Below are 21,534 nucleotides of genomic sequence, written 5' to 3' on the forward strand. Positions count from 1 at the left end.
GCACAGAGTGAATTGAAACATTTAGTCCCGGCATCCTGAAGTCTGACACAGCCAGGTGATGAGCATGCCTGTTATCCATTGCTGTTGCATCTTATTTGAGCTTGGTCTCTAATTGTCATGCAGAAAGGGATTGAGCCTTGCAAGTAACCTGGTGTTAATTGCACTGCGGGATGGAGGGGAGGATAGTGACAACTAATGAACTAGCAAAAGTGATTGATTCCTGTCTCAGTGTCAGGACACTGCACGGCTGTTTGTCAAGAAACAAGAAAATGTCACTGGGATTTGTAAGCACTTGTAACTATTACATAAAGCACTTTGACTAAGAATCACATAAGATAACTTTCCAAGACTGCTGCTCTGAGAGTGTGTTAATACAACCACTGGCTCTTCTTGACATTTCTGCAAACAACTTATAAATATTCCATGGGAGCGGCTGCTCCTGCTGCCGCTGTTGTTGCGGTCTGAATGGAAATACCAGGGGAAGAAAAGAGCAGCTCTGCCCTTATTTAGGAAGCGTGCAGCTAAATAAGAGTCCTCAGTCAGCCCACTCTAGGGTTTGCTCCAAGCAAAAACAAAACACAGTTGAGCATTGTGTCCTTCTCTTGCTGATGGAGAAGCTCGGATGCAAGGGAACAGTCCCCTACCACCAGCCCCTCTGCACCCAGACGGGCACTGGGCAGGGTGTTAAATGGCTTGCCCGAGGCCACATACTCACCGAATGACACTCAACCACATGGCACATGTACCAGTGACACTTCTGAAGGAGTCGTCTCCACTGCTTTACCCCAAGGCTCAGATGCTAAACACAGGGCTCCTCAACCCGTGTAAGACAGTGATGGGGATGCTGATGTCAGAGAAGCTGGGGGGCAGCTCCGTTGTATCTGGGGACTGTCCATGGTGCGTGCTTCAAAAGAAAGACATCCTGTCACTCGTCCCAGACGTGGACACACCGGTGACTAGGGCATCTTGCGGCAGGCAGCAGGGAGGATCCCTGGCCTGTTGGGGTATTGGGAAGGATCACGCAGAAGACCTGGTGACAGATGTCACAGTACTGCTGGCAGCTGACCGTGGGGACAGGCAGGTCCACGTCAGTTGTGCACACTGTGGAGCTCATTATCTTTCTCTAGAGGTATTGCACCAGACAAGTTTGTGCAGAAAGCTGAGCAGATCTTACTGCTCGTGTTGCAGGAGACACACACGCAGTGAGCTGCGGGAGTGTCAGATTAAATCCCACTGGCCATAACCAGCCAGTAGGTGCAGCTTCACTGTTTTAAAATGTTATCTGTCCTCTCACATGGCACACCCTTCCTGTAATAGATTTTGCAGTCTTTCCTTTTCTGTTTTAAACCCAAGCTATAATGCTCAAAACCAGCCACTGACCAACAAATGCGAGTGGGAGCCAGCCCCAACCACAGCACCACGAAGGAGCTGAGCCATGAGCAAACCACCGCCAACAGACCCGGCCCACAAATAAACCACTGCAGATGGACCCTGACACAAGTAAACCACTGCAGATGGAGCCACCCACAACTGAAATACTGCAAAGAAACCCAGCCCTGTGACTCATCTGAGCTAGCACGCCTGTGTCGGTGCCATGTAGAGAGCAGCAGCCTATCAAATCTATGATTTCATCCCCAAAGATGCGCTGTTTTTATCCTTGATGACAGCTGGGCCTTTTTGGTACCTGCTGACCTAGAACAAGTCTCCCAGGCTGTACTGAAGGTGGGTCATTTGCAGTGCCTCATTGTTTAGTGAGTGGGCAGTGCATACTTTATATTCTGTCATGCCTCTCCTTTGCCAAGTCCCAGTTTTCCCTATTTATAGATGCCCTGGGAAGCAAATCTGTTAAGTCTCACCTGCATCAGCATCTCTCCGTGAGGTGCTCTAGTTATGGATCAAATCAGAGATTCTCTAGTTAGTGTTTCTGTCCCTACCCAGACTCAAATTTTGGGCCTGGCTTTATAAGGAATGTCTCTGCATAATTTCATACTCCTTGTCCTTCCTGTAGCTATACCCAGAGTCTGTGCTGTCTCCCATCTGCAACCATGACACAGTGATCTGCTATCAGCCCTAAGAAACTTCCTCCTCTTTTGCCTGTCCTCCCTCTTCTCATGCCCACCCCTATCTTGCAATGACTCTGCTTTTTGTATTCTCTTCTGATTTGGAGCGGGAGACAGAAGGTAATAGCCCTTCTCCCTCACAACCTAACGACAGGGAACTAATCCAGAAACACAGATTGGACTTAGAAAACCTTCCACCCTTTATTATTTCTATGCACCAAGTTTGCATCTAGAAGAAATAATAAATTCAGAGCAGAGAGATGAGGAAACCCCAGCTGCTAGAGACAGTTAGCAGATCCTATGTAACAGTGGTGCCATCAGCCCTTCAGTCACAGACAATGGGGCAACTGGCCCCAAGATCTTCTGTGATCTACTGGAGAAGAACGGGGCAGAAATGCTCAGCATTTTCTGTATCTGCCTGCAACCCACGGCCAGGGTTACAAGCAGGTGCTTGCAGACTCTCAGTCCTTGCAGCCTGTTAGTAACCAGGGACTAGTACCAGGAGCAGTTTCCAGTCCCTGGCCCAACATTGCCAGCCCTCACAGCACTGTCGTGAGCATTGTGAGATTTTGTGTTTCCCTGATGATCACCAGAGACAAAGGAGTTGCATGGGAACTTCAGTATCAGCTGAGAAAAGCTTTGAAACATGATCTTTAAAACCTGTATATGGTAAAGCAGAACCCAGAGGCACTTCATTAAGAAGCCCTAGGAATTTATGCTGACTTCAGTCCGGGGACCTATGCAGTGCGCTGCTGTCTGGAGGTCCAGCCTGAAAATGGGAGTCCTCTGGTTCAGTGGAAGGGCAGGAAAGGTGATTTTTTTGTCCTCGCACATCCAGTGATGTCCTGGGCAAGAGATGAGGGAAGCGGCTGCCATGAACCCACCAGCTGTAGACTCATAAAATCTGAAGCCAGGAGTGACCAGCTCAGCCTGAGCCTGCCTACCTCAGGGCGCTGCTCGTACAGATCCCTGCATGCAGCAGAATGACCATTCCTGAAACACTGCTGGGAAAAGCAATCTGCTGTGTGCAGCAGGCAGAGAACAAACTATCCAAGATCCAGTGCCTGGCCATGGTCCCAGCCTCTCCTGGTTATTTGATGGTGTGTTTTCAGCAAGCTCACTGCAGCAGCTATAGCACTGAGGATCAGACCCAGCCCTAGGAGGGGGATTGCACAGCAAGATCATCTTTTGAGGGCTTGGAGGCACATTGGACTGGGAAAGTGAGGAATCCTCAGGATACCCCAGCTTACAGTAGAACCACTTGAATTCCATGGATCAGAGCATCTAAGCCCTTTCCAATCAACACCTAGTATTTTTTATGAACCAGACCATTGGTGGGTTTCTTTGACACCACATTACACCTCTCTTCTCTATAGCTTTGATCAAAAAAGTCTTGCAGATGGAAATGATGTCAAAGCCACAGAAGCCCTGTGCAAAGTTTTGATCTTGGTGAATCACAGTTACCCAGAAATAAAAAGAAAAATGAAAGCTTTCCAAAACAGTTTGATGAAATCACTTTTACATGAAATGTGTCCATGTCAGATGCTGCAACTTGGCAGGATGGGAAAGAGAGATGGGGGCCTCTGGAGTGTGGCTCACCATACCTGCACTAGGATGGGACAAATTACCACCTAAAGACGTGTTATTGGATGCCACTTCCCTATCCATAGGCAAAGGTACACTCTCATCTTCCCACCCTCCACATAAGGATGGGAGGGCAGGGGCAGAAAATAAAAGCACTTTTCTTGTTACCATGAGAAGGGGAAGAAGAAGCATGTCTCTGACTGGCTTGGAGCCCAGTGTTGCTTGCAGATGGATCTGAAAATGTGGAAAAGGGAGTTTTCTTCTAGTACTGCTTGTTGCAAGGAGAAATGTGGAGCAGGCAGCAAAGGATGAGTGTGGAGCTGGGTCGTCAAATGCTGTCAGAGAAGCGAGCATGAACACAATGTCTTTCCACCACTGTGTTTTTACAGTGGGATCTGCATTATCGAGGGTCTGTGCAATGGTAAGGCATAGAGGACACTGTGTGCAGAGCTGTGCGACTCTATGATGAGGAGCCCACTCTTTCCAGGACAGCCTAGACTTCATTCCTTACGCACTCAGAGCCTGCCTGGCTTCTCTCTGTTCAAATGTGACTTTGTCGATTAGATTTCACCCCTGGCATTCAAGGACTTGAGCAGAAAATTGACTGTGACTTGAACAGCAAGAAAGGAAGAGAGAGAAGGCCTCATGATATGGGGAACAGTCAACAAGTTCCCAAGCCCTGATGGGTAAATTCCACTTAAGTCAGTGACATCTAAGTATAAAATAGATCTAGGCACATCTGGAAGTCTTGTGCCAGCCCCAGCAAAGCACAAAAAAAGAAAAAAAAAAGGGAGACTGCCCTCTTCACACACACCCCACCCTCACCTAAGTCAGAGCTCACCCTCTCACTCTTCAAACATCCTACAGGTATTCCTGCTGTCCACTGCACCCCCTTCTTCAATAAAATGTCTTTCAAATGGCCTTCTGGTGTCTGTAAACAGAGAAATTGGCATCTGGACAGTAGGAAATCTAGGAAATGAGCACAAGGGATTCTTCTGGGCTTATGGCCAATGTATAGTCCTATGAGCCGCTGAAAGCATGGCAGAGTCAGGCTCTAGAAAGCAGGAAGAGTGTTACTGGGTTGGCATAAAGGAACTCCCAGTCCATGCAGGGTAAGCAATAGTAATGTGCTTGTCTGCTTTGTGTTAACCACAGGGAGCATTAAAACTGAAGTACCCATTATACTGATTTGGGCACAGACAACCCCAAATCTCAGTTCTGTTCAGGGCCCATTTATTTGTCATGGGGAAACGCCACTACGTGCAGCCATTGTCCTTTCTAGCTCAGGTTCATTCTGGCTTTTGCCACTTCATCTGTTTTCGCCATGCCCATAGATCTTTAGGTATCCATCCAAGCATTTTGACGACAAGACTCACCGTTTACAAACTATTTCAAAAAGAACTGTGGTGGAACCTGAGGCTGTGACCAAAATGGAAGTTTCTACAATAACCTGTCACAGCATCTGGCAGTTCTTCTGGCTTTTGGGCTTTGAAGTGCTGCTGATCCTGTGGCCAAGCCAGGCTGAGCTGCTCTCTGCTACTGTGCTTCCACTTCAGCTGTAAATTTGAACCCCTCGGTACTCTGAAAGATGCTTTGGATGTGTAGGAGAGGATAGAACCTGCTTTGGGCATGCAGGACCCCCAGAAAACATCCAATACTGGTGTGAAGGGGAGAAATCCAACATAGTTTGGCAGAGTGAAATTGGTGATGTAATGATCACTCACCCATGTGTATGAACACTGGACAAGCATGCAAGCACAGGGATTGTCAAGGCCATATCTAGTTTGTCAAGGCACTTGGGGATCCCAGCACAGGGCACTGACTTCTTGCTTCATCCTTCGGGTTGAACAATGCATTTGAACAGAAAACCACCTGGCTTATCTGAAGAAATAAGGTCATGGAGCTGGTATGGCAGCAGATCTGCTGTGATCCCAGGGCCATGCTCCAGAGCATCTCTTGCCCAGTGATACACCTAGTACTGGCAGATCAGTCCCCGTCTCAGTGCCAAGAATGAGCTGCTGACCAGCATGGGTCTCTGCCACATCTTTTTGGCAGGCCCGGTGATGGATTTGGAAGAGACAGATCACAACTGCAACTATTTGGGCATTGATCTTCCTGTCACTCACAGGGGTGGAAACTGGCTGTGGCAGACAGTGAAGGTACCCAGCAAAACCCTGTGAAGTTGTTGCAGGTGGGTCTCAGACACTGTCATGCCAGCTTAACAGCATGCACCATGACAGCCACCCTTGCTCCTTCCCATGGTTTATCTCCCCTCCTTGTGACTACTCATGACTAGAGCAGGGCTTGAACTAAGTGCTAGCTGTACTGTTGTCCTTCTCTCCTGGCTTGTGATGGTCCCTCCCTCTTCCATGTGCAGTTGTTCTAGGAAACTGAGCACCAGTCCCCGTGCTGCAAACCTCAGTGCAGCCCAGGCAGCTTGGAGACCCTCATCTTCACTTACACACAGAGTCCTCTAGCACATGTTTCTAGGACCTTGACGCAGCTCTTGCTCTTATCTGGTTAACATGTGAGAACGAAGTATTCTTGTTTAGCATAGCATGTGCATGACAGATTGGTCTTGCATGTATAGAGAACAATACCACAACACTCTTCCTGGAGAGAGGAGCACAGAACAAAAGCCACAGTTTAATAAGGAACGTGAACTTCTGGCACACTCTCTGCACAACCCTGCCATAAGCTTGCGTACCTACGGAGTGCACAGTGGGCTGTCTTCTGTGCATGGAGCACACAGCTAGACCTAAACAGGTCCTTCATGGCCCAGGATGTGATATGGGGACACCCAGACATCAGATGATTTATTTTCATAACATGCTGAGGTCAAAGATGGGAGTCATATAGAAGATGAAGTCACTTGCACAGCGATCACATGAAGCACCACTGTGGGCACAGCCACAAATGAATGCAAGCTCTCTGGCACAGACAGCGTGGCCTGAGCTGCCAGGCTAGGAGCTGCATGTCTGGAGTCACACCTCATTTCATAAATCCATGCCCGAGCGCTGCTGTTCTCTGCAACCACCTTCTGATTCATTACTCACAGAGCTTAGTCTAGTCATCTGTGCAGGCAGAAGAAAAATGTCCCTGTCTGACTTCTTGGGACAGTTTACCTCCACCTGCAACCTGGAGCCCTCAGCTTCGAGGGGCTGGGCTAACATTTCCTGCTATTCCTAGCATCTTGAAATATGAATGGTGTTGGGGGAGCATGTTGGACAGTTCAAAGGGAAGCAGGAGCATCAGCAGAGCATGTTTTGTGCAAAGAAACCCTTTGTTGGCACCAATTAAAGCTTGCATAACTGTGCTGGGTATATCTTATTTATTACTGTCATGTTAAATGCTCAGCCTGCCTTCAGATCAGGGATTACTCAACACCCTTTTAATTTTTCAGCTTTTTAGTCAGTTAGCATACTTCATCCCTTGCAGAAGACAACCACTTAGGAAAAAGAAATCTTTATTTTATATTTTTTGTATACTTGTACACAAGTAAAATAAAATGCATATCTATATATACTGCAATCTTGTGAAGGAAAAGGTAGCATTCTTTAACAAATGCTGCCCGTAAACATGGTGTGATGGAATGAATACAGAAAAACTGCAATATTCATAAACATAGGATTAAAACAGCATCAAATTCATTACCTCTGCAAATGGGAACCTGCAATATTGTTCAGTGTGATGTCAAGTTACAAACAAATTTTAGACATTCTTTTCAGAGCATTTCTTACACATTTTTTTTCCTGTAAATAAACCATATTTCTTTATCATCTGCTGTAGCAAAAGCTGCTTTGTGGGCAAGTGCAGTTCCGAAGATCAAAGGTATAATTCACAGGTTTCAGGACAAATAAATTATGTACATCTCGGTGTCTGTCTTTTGTGGTTTTTTTTTGTCTTGTTTTTTGTTTGTTTGTTTGTTTTTTATAAAGGCATCCAGTTAACTTTTGTGTAACAAAGCTTTCTCAGGGTGGATGGTAGTTTGCTTTTGTTTGTAACATTTATGGAGGTCAGCAAAAGTCTTGTATTAAAGTGTCATCAACCCAGGAAAAGAGTTAATTTTAGCAGAATAACAGTAAGCTCCACACCAAGGGAGGGATCAAAAGGCTTAGGCTGAGCTGTAACGTGGAGCTGTTTCCTTGCTGGGTGAGGCGGCACTGGGCCTTTGATTTGTTCTTTTTAGAGCAGCCCTGCCTCTTTTTGGTTGGGACTGTGGAAGGTTCAATAGGCTCTAGAAACTCCGGTTTCAACTTGGTCATTGGAGGGTCTACAATGCTGGGGAAGGTCCCAAAAGGGGAATCATTTATCTGCTTGTTGCTGCTGTTTTTGGAACGGTCTGTCTCAATGTACTTGGTTTTGGACATATTCTCCTTATCCTTGAGAGGGTTGTTGGAGGATGGTCGGCTGCTGTGGGAAGGACCTGACTTGCCTTTAGCTTCATATATAAAAGATTTATCCATTTCTGGCTGGCAGCACTTCACAGAGCCATCATGGGAGCTGAGAGGGGGGTTCCCAGTGGGCAGTTTACCAGACCTGGTCTTAGTGCTAAAAACACTTGTTCGAATCTGGTTGAAAGAGTCGACGCATCCATCCAAATCAGAGCTCTGCAGCCTTTTGAGGTCTCTGCCTGCCAGATGGGGGGGAAGGTGGCACTCTAGCTCCGAGGACGATCCTTTAAACTGCCTAAACCAATTCCAGAGGGATCGAGCCTGGCAGTCGCAGATCCACTGGTTGCCATTTAAGCGCAGGTACTGGAGGGACACCAGAGGAGCCATGGTTTCCCCTGTGAGCACGGTCAGGTTGTTGTTAAATAGATATAAGGTCATCACTTTCCCAAGGTCATGGAAAGACCGGCGGTGAACCAGGCTGACTCTGTTCTGGTGCAGAAGCAGACGGTCAAGGTTGATTAGCCCACGAAAGACGTTCTCTGACAAGCTCTTGATTTTGTTACCATGCAAAAACAGGTAGGTGAGGTTTGCGAGATCTATGAAAGTGTCATCCAGCAGGTTCTGTAGATTATTATCCTGAAGGTAGAGATATTGCAAGGAAAACAATCCCCGAAAAAGCCCTGTGGAGAGCTCCAGGAGCCCACATCGGTCCAGATGTAAGGTGTGGAGGTGAACAAGACCACGGAATGTGACAGGATTGATAGACTTCAGGTTTGTGTTGTCACTGAGATCTAACTCCTCCAGTTTGCTGAGTCCATAGAAAGCTCCAGGCTCAATGAGGCTGATGTTGTTGGAGTGGATCCAAAGAATCGTCATGTTGCGACAGGAGGTGAAGCTGGTGGACCTCACAAGGGTTATCTTGTTGTTGTGCAAGAAGATGCGCTGGCTCTGGATGGGTATCTCTGTGGGGATTGCTGTCAGTCCTTGCTGCTGACAACTTATTGTAATCTTCGGTTCGCTGTAGCATACACACGCCCCAGGGCAAGACTCCACTTCTGACTGGATGTTCAAGCAAAGCACCAAAATCAGCAGTTTGCTTCCTAAAGGACAACAAAAATAGTATGCAAATTAGCCAGGGTCACGGGAGAGCACTTTTCTCTGCAACTAATAGATGAGCATGAATATCAACCTTCTAAATGCATTGACATTAACCACAAACAACATATGCCAGGGGAGCCAAACAGTTAAAATGAAGAATTAAAAATGTTCTACCGCTTAGCACAATAGTTAAAAGCAATACACACTCAGAGAGAGAAATCCTGAGCACTTCCTTGGCCTTTTGCACTTGGGAGACCTCTGACTTTGGTCACAAAAGTAAGTGATAGTCATTATGTATTTGCATCATAGGTCTTGAATGCATGTCTAAAATAAGCCTGGTTCTAAGGAGCTTACCTCTGAGCAAAGGGGCTGTCTCCTCAGGGGCCATTTGTCTCTGTCACAGGCACCTTTAGCACAGTCCGGGCTGTGAGAAAGCACCTGCAGTGGCAGAGCTGTGCTAGGCAACTCTGTGTCCCATCCAGTGCGACCAGCTCCTTGCCTGCCTGCACTCAAAATGTAAGATAAGGCTTCTGTGACTTTCCATGAACAATTTCTGATTGATCCAGTCTTTCTGCAAGAAATAACTGCAAGGGATTCTCAGAATAACTTACAGGTCAGACCTGCCTGCAAAGGCCTTGGAGCCAAGAGCATCCTTCAGTAGTCAGACCTTTACACCACACATTTGGGCTTCCCTTCCTCTCTCCTCTTCTGCCCTCTGAATCTGTGCCACTGAGGAAGAGGAGAAAAGAGAGAGTTTTCCAGAGGGCAGTGCTGTTCTTGGAGGAAATCATGTACAAGCCTTGATTCAGAGATTCCTCAAAGCTTACAAGGCAGAAGCAGGTTTTGTGCATCCCAAGAGCTCAGGCAACCCAGTGGGGTTAAAGAGCCCCCGAGAGGAACATTTTTTCATGGTGACAACCACCTGCTTTCCCAGGAGCTGGACTGCAAGGGACCATGGGGCCTCGAATCACAGTGAAGTATTTGGATTCCTCACATCTGAGGCATGTTTGGGAGGGGCCTGCAAGATGGGCAGAGGTAGGGCAGAGGCGTGCAGCCAACACCAGCTTCTGAAAGGGGACCTGGGAAAGAGTTGGTGTGAATGAAGCCGGTTTCAACAATGCTTTACCAGCAATTAGCAGCAAGTAATTAAATCTCTGCCTCTAAACCACATACTGAAGCTAAAACAAATGGGCAGCAGCCATAGCAGCGGGATGCTCCATTTGTGTAACACCATGTGTGACCAGGGATGTGTGTGTCTCCTTCCCAGCTCATTACAGCACCTCTGGCAAAGGGATACACTCCTCCCAGTCACTGGGGAGCCCCAGCCCAAGCACAAACAGCAGCTGTGGGAGGTTTTCTCTTCCTTGAAAGACTGAAAATGTTTGTTCAGGCATTTTGATGCCTCATTACACTTTAAGGTAGAATAGCAGAGTTCAGAAATCCAGGAAAAAGAAGAGAAGACAAGATAGTAAAGTCACTTTTCTGTCACGAAAGGCTGGGATCTAGGCCTGAGATTCCTTCTAGTAAAAATAATTCATCAAGCGCAGCTAATAAATCTGTGGAGATCCAACAGTCCAATATAGACAGGAGACTCCTATACATCATCGTTCACATGGGAGAAAAAATAACAGCTCAGCATGCTGAGATAATTTGAGCCTGATATTATTAGCTGCTGAGCATCCCTGGAAGGCAGTGTGTTGAGAGCAGTATTATGACACATTCTGGCTGTCATGTTTTGACATATCATGTCCCACTGTATGGAGTAAAGTAACACGAGACAACTGAAATCCCCCGCTGGAGACATGTCACACCAAGAGGAGCTTCCTGGGAAATTAAAACAATGTCAGCATCCCCCTGACCAGCACAATTCCTCTCCAGCTGATAATGAAAAACTGCAGCCAGAGAAACACACCTTTCCGGAGCCTCTTCCATGATTCAGATGATGGAGACCCAGGTGGTACTGCAGCTATGTGACATGCTCCAGCAGAACCACTTTTGGCCTGTGGGCACCACTGCAGACTCCGTGGCTCTTCCCAGCTGCTCCTGGTAATACCACAGGAGCTGCAGCCTACTCAGGGAATATCCAACCACAACCCAGATGCATCCACACACCTTAAACATGTGACATGTTCACAGCAGAATGGATATAAAGCACTATTCCTATGGGAGAAGAATCACAGTGACAGTACTCCTGGTCTAGTTCCAGACAAGGGAGGCAAGTGCATAACAAATATATGTATACATGGGGAGAGAAAGAGAGAACATGAAGCAGCCAGCAGAGAACAAGGGATGCATGTGAATACCACTCTGCCCTGTGCTAGCCCTTCCAGACAACCACGCTCTCCTCTTCCTCCACCTTCTGCATCACTTGATGGTTGTACGCAGAGTGTGCCCCTTTCTTACAGGCAGAGCTTCCAGGGCTAAGTAGCCAAGTTTTGTCTCAGCTTTTGGGTGTGTGCAGAGCTCAAGACATGCTACAGCTTCTCCCCAGCACAAAGGAACAGAAGGAAAGGAGCAAATCCTTCTCCCTTTTTTTCTTCCATTGCTGCTGCTGCCTCTGCAGCTGTCGGGAGCTGTGAGTCAGTGGCACTGATAGCTGGCTGCCAGTGGAGCAGCACAGGGAAATTAATTACAGTCAGGGCTAGCCTGTGTGCTTTAATTAGGGACCTGGTGTTCATGAGCTGCTCGGATGAGCTCTTTCCACCAGAGACAGTTGCTGTCAATCACCCCCTAAAGCTTTTTTCCAGTTTCCCTCCTGCTGTGCAGCTCAGCTGTGTCCTGGCTGAGCCGCGCTGAAGTTCAGTGCCCAGCAGGCACCAGAGTGTCCAGCCAGTGCAAGGCTTGAAGCAAGCACAGGTGTGGGTGCAGACCACAAGCAGCTTTGGGAAGTGAAGGCGATGCTGCAGTCCCCTTATTCCCAGTCCTGTAGCAGAGACTGGAGAGACTGTGCCTTGGCCTGTCCCTGCTACTCCAAGGAGCTTCTCCATCACTGGCGTTTCAAGGTCCAAACGGGTAACTTCCTCATGCTCAGCGTGCCCCATCTGCGGAACCCACCAAGTGCTGTGAGGCATGAAGACTTTGCACCAGGATAGTTTCACCTGTCCCATTCCAAGCAAATATTACCTGGGTCTGACTGCCCAGTTGCTAAGTGAGTGACTACTTTAGGAATGGGATGAGCACAGGGCAGGGTCCTGGGACAAGAAGATTGCTAAGACTTGACATCAGAACATGGTAATTAAGCCACACAGATTTAGGATGGCTTGGAGCACAGCAGAGCTTTTTACTGTCTGCCTGGACTACACCCATGTATTTTCAGGTAATCTCTTGCTTTAGATCAAGTCCTGCAAGACTGAATTACGCCAACTGGCACTGCTGGGGCTGAAGTCTATCAGCCTGAAACATGCCCCTATTTTGGGGCACAATGTCATAATACAGATCACAGACCCAAGCCTCTTCCTGCTGAGAAATATTCCCCAAAGACACTCTGGAAGGGACACAGCCTGACAGTGCCCAGAGCCTGAACACTGTCCTGCATATCACACTGCATTTTTTCCCTTGGCAAAAAATGGAGGGGAAGGATGAGGCTCTTCAGAGGGTGGTCAAGCAAAGACCACATAGACTCAGCTTAAAACTTGCCAGGAGTAGAGTGAATGCCGTGGGCTCCTGCTCTTCCTGAGACAGACCAAGGATTTGTGATGCTGAGGGATTCCAGTGGGTGCTACTCTGAGTATGAAGGTCACCAGATAGGCAGAGCCCTGGCTGAGGGCATAAGAAAACAGGAATCCAGGGGGCTGTGGCAGGAAAACCCCCACTATGCCTCAGCCTGGCTGGCATGGGCAAACACCATCATTCATTTTCCTGGAATGTTGGGTTAAGCTCTGCTTGCCCCTGAGGAAAAGAATCTTGGAATAACATGCCTCTTAAATGAAAAGCCATTCCTACCCATTCCAGATTATGATTAAAACTTAACTGGATAGTTCCAGTCAAAAGCAGAAGATGAAAGAAAATCCAGTACCTGGAACCTTCAGTCCCTCCAAGAGTTTGGCTTTGAGCTTAGCATTTGTTCCTCCAGAGCTTTCTTAAAAGCCAGAAACCTCCTTCAGTCAAACTGCTGTACTTCCCCTTTGCCATCTCAGAAGTGTTATGACTCATGGAACTGGGAAGCAATTAAAGTGGGTCCATTATCTGTCTTTCCGCTAGTCCCCTGTGCGATCGCATTGTCAAACATGGCAATTAGAAAGAAAAGGCTCCGGGGGCCTGTAATAGATGCTTTGCAAACTTTTTAAGAGGCCAAAGCAAAATGCAATTTTCTGCAGTTTGCAGAGCCGTGGCCTTTCTCTGCCGCTCTGCACTTGTCTCTATTGATTTGGAGATATTATAATGCGGCTTTCCTACAGTGGAGGGTCAATAATCATTTGAATTCTCTCCTGGTTGGGCATAAAGGGAGTGCTTTACAATACAAAGCCTTTTGCTGATGCACGCAGCATTTTGCCTTTGTTTATAGTACAGAAACACCTTGGCTGCTTAATTCCCTGTTCTCAACTGGTATTGTTTGAAATTCAGCGCATGGCTTTGAAAGACACTCTCTAAAGCAGCTTCAGTGTCTTCCGCTCTGCCCTGTAGCCAAAGGTGGGTCTGCATGTGCGTGAGTGAGTGTGAGTGCATGTGCGCCAAAAGGAAGAGGGCAGCACTTTTATTCATTTCAAGTTGAAGTTGAGTTAAGAAGTGAAAGAGGTAGGAGAATTGATTTAGATGAGTCTCACCCCAGGCTGGATTTTCCCTCCCAGTTGCTGCCTCCTCACTCTGCTGCAGAGAGGATCACAAACTTTGTGATGGTGCAGCTGGAGTGGCTGCAAGGTGAGGAGGGGGGGAAAAGGGAAGGGCTGTGCCATCACTCCCACCTGGGAGAAGTAAGCAGTGTTACAGCTCTGGGGAACCAAGGACTTGAAGCAAGTACTGACAGAACAGGTCTCTGCTGGCAAGCGCCCGCGGGCAGCCACCTGGCAGCAGGACATTGTGGGGTTGCTGCAGGTCCTGTGGCATCTGCAGCTCTGTGGGGATGTTGGAGTGTCAGGCACCCCTGTGGAGGGGAACAGTCCATGGGTCACCGAAGCTCTATGTCTAATCCAGTATGCTCAATTGCTCTCCAGGCTCAGGTGACTGAGTCAGTTTGATCTCCTTGGGATGATGCTGGAGCTCAATGTCCCTGCTCACACCACTACTGGCATAGGCTGCCCTGAAAAGCTGCGGATGCCCCATCCCTGGAATTGCTCAAAGCCAGGTTAAATGGGGTTTTCAGCAACCTGATCTGCTGGAAGGTCTCCCTGCCCATGGCAGGGCATTAGAACTAGGTGCTCTTTAAGGTCCCTTCCAACTCAAACCATTCTATGATTCTACGAAAATGCATACACCTTGTTCCAGTACTGAATCACAGCTGTCTAAAAATAGGTGGCTAATTCCCTCTTAGGCACACCTGAGGGTATGATATGCCAACAGGAGAGCTGGAAGATTGGGCACAGCTCCTCTGGGAGACCCATGCTCAGCAGCTGCAGCCAGCTGTGACATAAATGGCACCAAGCAGCAGTATTTAGGCATCAGAATCTTCTACAGGTACAGTCTCTGATCCCACACACTCTGGAATTGCGTCTTGATCCATGAACCTTTGGGACTGTGGTACTCTGTATTCTCTTTGTCAGTGCGACTTCAGTTCTGCTCATTGGTATATCCAGTCTCTACCCTGAATAAGACAGAATTTCAGTGGAAAAAAATACAATATGGTCAGGAATGAAAGGTCATTTCCGTAATGCATCCAGGCAATAGATGTGCCATTTCCTAACTTCTAGGTGTTCATCTTTTCCACCTAAATCATACTCCCTTAATGTGATTTTCAGACTTAATATTGCAGGGACATTTTTAAGGGGAAACGGTAAAAGTGAGCTATATCATGTGCAATTCTTAGATTCCCACCTCACCAATCTCCAGAGGGGTTTGAATACTGATTCTTCAGCACTGCTTAGGGCTGAACTGCGAGACTTGTTACGTGAGCTGTGTGCAGCACAAATTCCAACCAGGGCAGCTCCATCCATTCACAGGCAGGTGCCAAAGCAGCTCCTGGCTGCTGGTGCTCCCCATCCCTGCCAGGGGCTCTCCAGTGCTCCCAGCATTTTGGCAGCGGCATTGGCTCAAGCTGACATTTGGGCAGGGTTATTCTTTTGGTGGTTTGCCAGTGTTTCTCTCAGCAACATCAGAGAAGGAAGGAAAAGGTGATACTTAACAGTTTATATTTCAGCCAATCTGAATATGAATTTCATGAGGAGGAAAAAGAAAAAAAAAAAAAGTCTCCTATAGCCAGAGGGTTTTCCTCCTGCTGAATTTCAAAGATTTGCTGCAAGCCATGGAGGTGTGAGAGATTCACAAAGAAAAGGTCATGAGAATCCTTTATAGGGGAAAATATCAAGGGATTTAAATACAGGAGTCATTAGGTCCCAGTATAACAATAACACTTGTACCAATTATTATAGCCTAGTAATTCCCTGTGAGGCCAGGAAATGAGAAGGAGAAAAGCCCTGTTCATTATAACACAGTAACATGAGAAAAGCTGCACTGACTCAGACAAAGAGGCATTTGGGTTGGTCTGAGAAAGCGGTCAGGAGTAGATGGAGATGGAAAGGCTCACAAAATGGTGTGAGCATTGCCTTGGCATCTTTTCATTGAAAAACAGTGGCCCAGGACCTGCTTGAGCCACTTTCACTTCTCTTTAGCAGACCTTGAAACCTTTCTATTCTTTCAGGTTTTCACTAAGCCATAGGTCATTGCATCAATGCTGCTCCAGACATTTTTGCTTCACTTCTCTGCATCTTTTCCAGGTTTTCTTCACTGTTGGGGTAGGAGGACAGGACTCAGGATGCAACTGCAGCACGGACTTACTACAGAGCTTTAGATGTCCTTTTCCGTCCCTCGCAGTTCCTGCACTCTGTTGTCTATTTAACTATCATTCAGCATTAGGCTGAAGTTTTCAGAGAGCCCTCCACAAAGTCCCCAAGATCACTTTGCTGAGTGGCAATAGCTCATTTAGAACCCATATTTGTGTTTGTTTAGGTAAGGATCTGGGCTGTTTGCCAGTGTACATTACTTTGTATTTATAAATGCTGAATTGCATCTGCCATCTAGTCTGTGGTTATGTATTTTACCATGTAACTCCCTGCTGCAACAAATCATGTACCCAAAATATCCACTTTCCTTCGAGCAGAAATATTATCATTGTTCACAGTTGTTCCCAAATCTTAAAATGCAAGTTGGTTGTAAGCAGTGACATCTTCCATCATCTTCCATGATCCAGAAGCCAATCTGCAGCACTGGTCCACAAAAATAAGGAGCCAGTAACCCCTACCTACCAACACAGGCTAAAGATGTTTCTCAAAAATGGTTTACTTAAAAAGAATAAACTTTCCTCATACTTTTAATATGGGGTTTCTCTTTTATGCATTAAAAAGCTGATCTAGTTACCACTTTTTTTTTTTTTTCTTTTTTTTTTTTTTTCCCTATGGATAGGCATAGGAACATCCCATAGATATTCTAGGCCATGATTCAGTGAGGACTCCTTACACCCCTACGCTCTGCCACCTCACCTCATGGGACTAAGTCTGCAGAAACAGAATTTTCATCTGTTCTCACATGGGATGTAATAAACCTGTGTTTTTTCCACCTGTCCTGTTTCCAGCTCTATTTTCCCCTTCTGTCCCATATCTAGAGGCAAAATCTCTAGATAGTTAAGTGAGCACATCTCACTTCAACAGTCTCCAAACACCGTCAGTGCATGCAGGGATCAGTTTGGCCCAGAATTATATATTAAAAAAAAAAAAAAAAGCCATATTCCACTCTCCTGAAGACTTATCACAAAGCCTTGGCCCTGCCTTGCTCTTGGCCCTCTAGTGCCTCCACCAGTGTGAGACTGTAAAGGTGCCTGCATCACAGCTTCCCCTGGGGCCAGTCACAACACCAGCATCAGTATTCAGCAGAACACATATGATCTGTAGAGATCTGGCTCTGAGCAGGTGACATTGACCACCTGCTGGATGCCATGCTGGTTATTAGATTCTATGTTAATAGCTGGAGGAAAGGCAAAAACCTCCAGATATCCAGCGCAGGGGACAGTTTGTGACAAAGGAGAAGTCCAAGGCAAATACTTGATGTTGAAGACAGATGAGAGGCAAGAGGCCAGAAAAAAGCCTGGCTACAAGTGTCCAAAGGCAAGGTGAAAGCACATGGACTGCAAAGGGCATTTGGAGCAGACACGATGACTGTGGCACCCCCAGGAAAAAACAAGCATGCAGGAGGAAAGAGGAAGAGGATCAGAAGGAAGGCTCACTGAGCAACTGTAGACAGATGCTCATGAAAATCTGTGGGAACAACCTGAACTCTCCAAATCCACCTGATCATATGTCATGGATGCTGAGTAACTGCTGTGGTCCTGAACCACCACACAAAACCACAATGGTGCATTTATTGCAAAGCTTGGCCAGACTGAGCACAGCAAGTAGGAGAGGAAGTGGGCTCCTTCCTCACGGCCTGGGAGAAACGTCATGTGTTTTTTGCTAAGTGTCTTATGACCAAATCCATACCCAGCCCAGTAAATCCTAGCAAACCCCAGGTTGGCTGAGGGCTTTAAAAATGGCCAAGACCCTCATTTCAGTCCTATATGGAAGGAATGCACTGAGCATACTTCATGACCAGGACTATCTATGACATCCCCACCATGCAATCCTCACACTGTGAGGAATTAAGTGAGAAAACAAGCGCCGTGAATCATAACAGGGCCTACAGAAGTTGGTGTTATCTGTGTCATATTTGTCAGAAATCAGGGACAAATGGGTGTCCAAAAGAAGTATACTCCTGTTCTTGAGATGACTTATATCTCTCACGGAACTCAAAGTATATCAGAAATGCTTCAAAATATTGTTACTAAAGAAGCAGAATTTCCTGCACATCAACCCAGCACTAGTGGAAGCACTGTGTGTGAGTGACTCAGAACAGGAGAGGTAAAGCTGCAGATGGCATTTACACCTGCTCCCCCCAGCCATCTGGGACTGCTCCCCACCTGGCAGCTGGAACTCCCACCCCCACATCTTCAGCACTGGAAGTGCCCCATTGCACTAGGCAGTATTTTTCTCAGTTTTCTCCTAAAATAACAGCTATGTCAACTTTTGCTACAGACCCAGCATCTGCAGATAATGTGGAACGAAAGAAGGAAGTTTTGGAAAGACTGGAAGGAAATGTAGCTCCAGATAATCTGAAAATTGCCCATAACCTCAGTTTTATTGTCTGCAGGGACACAGACAACCTTTGCAGCTGAAGAAAGTGCTCAGGAGCAAATGTGGGATGGAGAGAACACTTTAATTTCAACTTTCAACACAAACACTTTTTTGAGCAACAGCTAGAAATGAAAACATGTGAGCGGTAGTTGTGGGTGGCTGAGGATCATATTTCTATATCCTTTTCCTTTCTGAGCCTGGAAGACCAAACTTTTGCATCCCATCCCATGAGTCATCACCTCGAATGGTAGAGTATCAGAGCCATGCAATCAAATACGAGCTGTCTTAAAGAAGACTCTGTGATGCAAACACAGGACTTTTCTCAGCATTCCCTGGTCACCTGGACCCTCCACTGGTGCACAGGGAAACCAGCCCAGGCTAGCCATAGACCGCCTCCTTTATCTTGTCTCTCTTGGCATCCCTTCTTGCTGCTCTCCCCAGCTCCCTGGCACACATTCCCACACAGTAATATAGCTCATTCTTTCATTCGCAAATAAAAGCCAGGACTGATTTTTAATAAGTGTGCAAATTCAACTGCCGCTGTCTTTATCAGGAGTTGGCTTTGTTTCCTTTGCAGTTTCGGTATTAGACATGCTTGCCTGCCCTCATGCAGCTCTCTCATTCACTCTCGCCAGATAAGAAACACGACACCCACAACTCTATAAACATATTTCCCTGAGATGTGCAGAGTCTGTGAAGCCAAGCTAAACAAGAGTACAATAGGATGCTAATGATACACCTTCCTGTTTGCATGGAAATCAGGAAGCAAACAATGGGGAAACGATCCCAGCCTGCAGCCTTCAGTCTCATGAGAGGCAGCGGATCCTGCCACCAGCCCTTGGAGCTTGGCTGAGTTACCCACTTCTCCTACAACAGATATCCACACTGAGTTCAAAGACCTCATATATAACATTAGGAATTTGCACTAGATTTCCTTGCCAAAAGCCCTCAATTCAGCCATTAGGTTTCATTACAGCTACAGTAGATGACAACATCCTCCAGTTTTTTAATCAAGGTGGATAAAAACTCCCTGTTCTGTTTTCAGCTTCCCCTCTTCATCCAGCGATCATGTTCATCCATTTTGCCACTACAGGGCATTAAATGTTCATAATCACCTGTTATCCAATATAGCCCTTAAATCAATTTTAGAGTCACTGCTCTGGAGCAGGCAGTCTCCCAGCCTGACGGAGTGCCCTACATTCTGCTCTCAGAGATGGATGACCAAGCATTTAGCTGTATTAAAATTCATGTTGTTTCACTGTTGCCAGTCTACCAAGCAATTGCAATTGCTCTGCATTAGAGACTTGCCTTCATCATTATTTATCATGGCAAAATTTGAGTCAGCTACAAACTTTACGGGCAACTAATTTATATATATTTTCTAGATCATTCATAAAAATAGTGAAATACACTGGGGGGAAAGCAGAAGCCTGCAAAGATACTGTGCAAGCTGCCTGTTTGTCAATGATCCTCCTACAACAATTGCATTTTGAGAGCTTTTAGCTGCCTGTTTCTTAATCCATTTAATAACTGTCCATTGATTCAATAGAGTGTATTTTTGACCAAGTAAATCAAGTGCCTGACATAAGTCTAAATATATAATGAAAATACAGATAGATGAGCAAAGAATATTTTTCTTGTCCACATCTAAAACACCAGGACATTAGTCCATGCAATAGCAATATCCCTAGAAACAATCCCAGGAAATGAGAAAAAGGGAAAAAGAAAAAAAAAAAAAAAAAGGAAAAAAAAAAAAAAGGAAAAAAAAAAAGAAAAGAAAAGAAAAAAAAAAAAAAGAAAGCTCTGGTTTAAGAATATTTTCTGGGAAATCTGCAGGTTAAAACTGATGGCATTTCTATGCCTTTGATCTCTACCTATGTTAACATTTCCTTTTTCTCACACAGCACTGAGATCAACCTGCCCAGCCTTTCCTTTCCTCCTGGGTTTTCCAGCTTGCTGGCTTTTACCAGCAGTGTGGGACTGGCCTTTCCTGCCTTTGGGGCTTCCCTGGTTTTCTGATATTCATAAGAAATTAGAAATGGGGCCTTGTCAGCTAATTTTTACAGTGCTCTTACACTGTCCTTAGGAGGAGGCTTGCACATCAATCCATGGCTGGATTACTGTCACTCTCCACCAACCACTCCTAATGGATGATGGATGTCTCACCTCAGCTGGGCATCCCTCTCCAGAGGTGCTACTTCACAGCAATTTGCTTAGTCATTTAGCATAATTTCAGAGAAAATAGAAGATTTCCTTACTGCTGACTCTGTAAGAGCCATTTTTTTCTCCAGGAATGGGTATTCCTGCCACTCTACCACCACTTTACCATCCCTCCGTCAAAGCGATAAACTTTGCCTTCCACAGCGGGCAGGGAAGGCATTTCTCTCCCATGCCAGGCTAGGGAGACATTGCTTTCCCACTGCCAGGCTTGTCTTAGAAAGGGAGGTTGTAGAAGCACATTTTGCTTCAGGCCCTGAAGCATATTACTTAATTAAAAGAACCAAACCATGAAGCTTATTGAAGACAACCTTCATCCTATGGCTGGGACCTGGAAATCTCCATGGGGACACAAACTTTACACCCTGCAGTTCAGTCACTCCATGCATAGCAGTTTTAGTGCAGCAGGACTAATTTCCCCTAATATTAAGTGGCTATTAATATTTCATGATACTAAGTGAACATTTTTTTCTATTTCATTTGCCATCTTTATTTGTTTAATTCATTTCCTCAGCACTAGGATGGAGACCAAGGACCAAGTGCTATTTTAGGGGAAAAAGGAATCATGACATCAAAGGAATTAACTGAAGTGGAAACAAATGAAAAAAAAAAAAAAAAAAAAAAAAAAGAGATGAAGTTGGTCAAATTAGGAATAGGCAAAATAGAAATTATATCAGAATTAAAAAAAAAAAATGCACCTGGAAAAATAAAACCTACAGGATATATCTGATGTTAAAAGCAATAACATCAGGCACCAAAATGGCATCTGATGAGAAATATATACATTTACAAGCAAAACATCTCAAGTCTTACAACCTAGAGGAAAAAAAAAAAAAAAAAAAAAAAAGAAAGAGGAGAAAAAAGAGTCAG

General features: G+C 46.0%; 1 protein-coding gene across 1 annotated transcript in view; it reads right to left on the reverse strand.

The window, feature by feature from the left end:
• Window positions 1-7,711: 7,711 nt before the first annotated feature.
• Window positions 7,712-21,534, reverse strand: part of RTN4R (reticulon 4 receptor) — a gene marked incomplete at both ends in the record, with an annotated part of 73,298 nt that continues 59,475 nt past the window's right edge. Inside the window, one exon of the mRNA XM_084297443.1 lies at window positions 7,712-9,138. Coding sequence (XP_084153569.1) covers window positions 7,712-9,138 — 1,427 coding nt within the window. The remainder of the gene's footprint in view (window positions 9,139-21,534) is intronic.

This window comes from Netta rufina (assembly GCF_964035555.1).
Source record: "Netta rufina genome assembly, chromosome: 17".
NCBI lineage: Eukaryota > Metazoa > Chordata > Aves > Anseriformes > Anatidae > Netta > Netta rufina.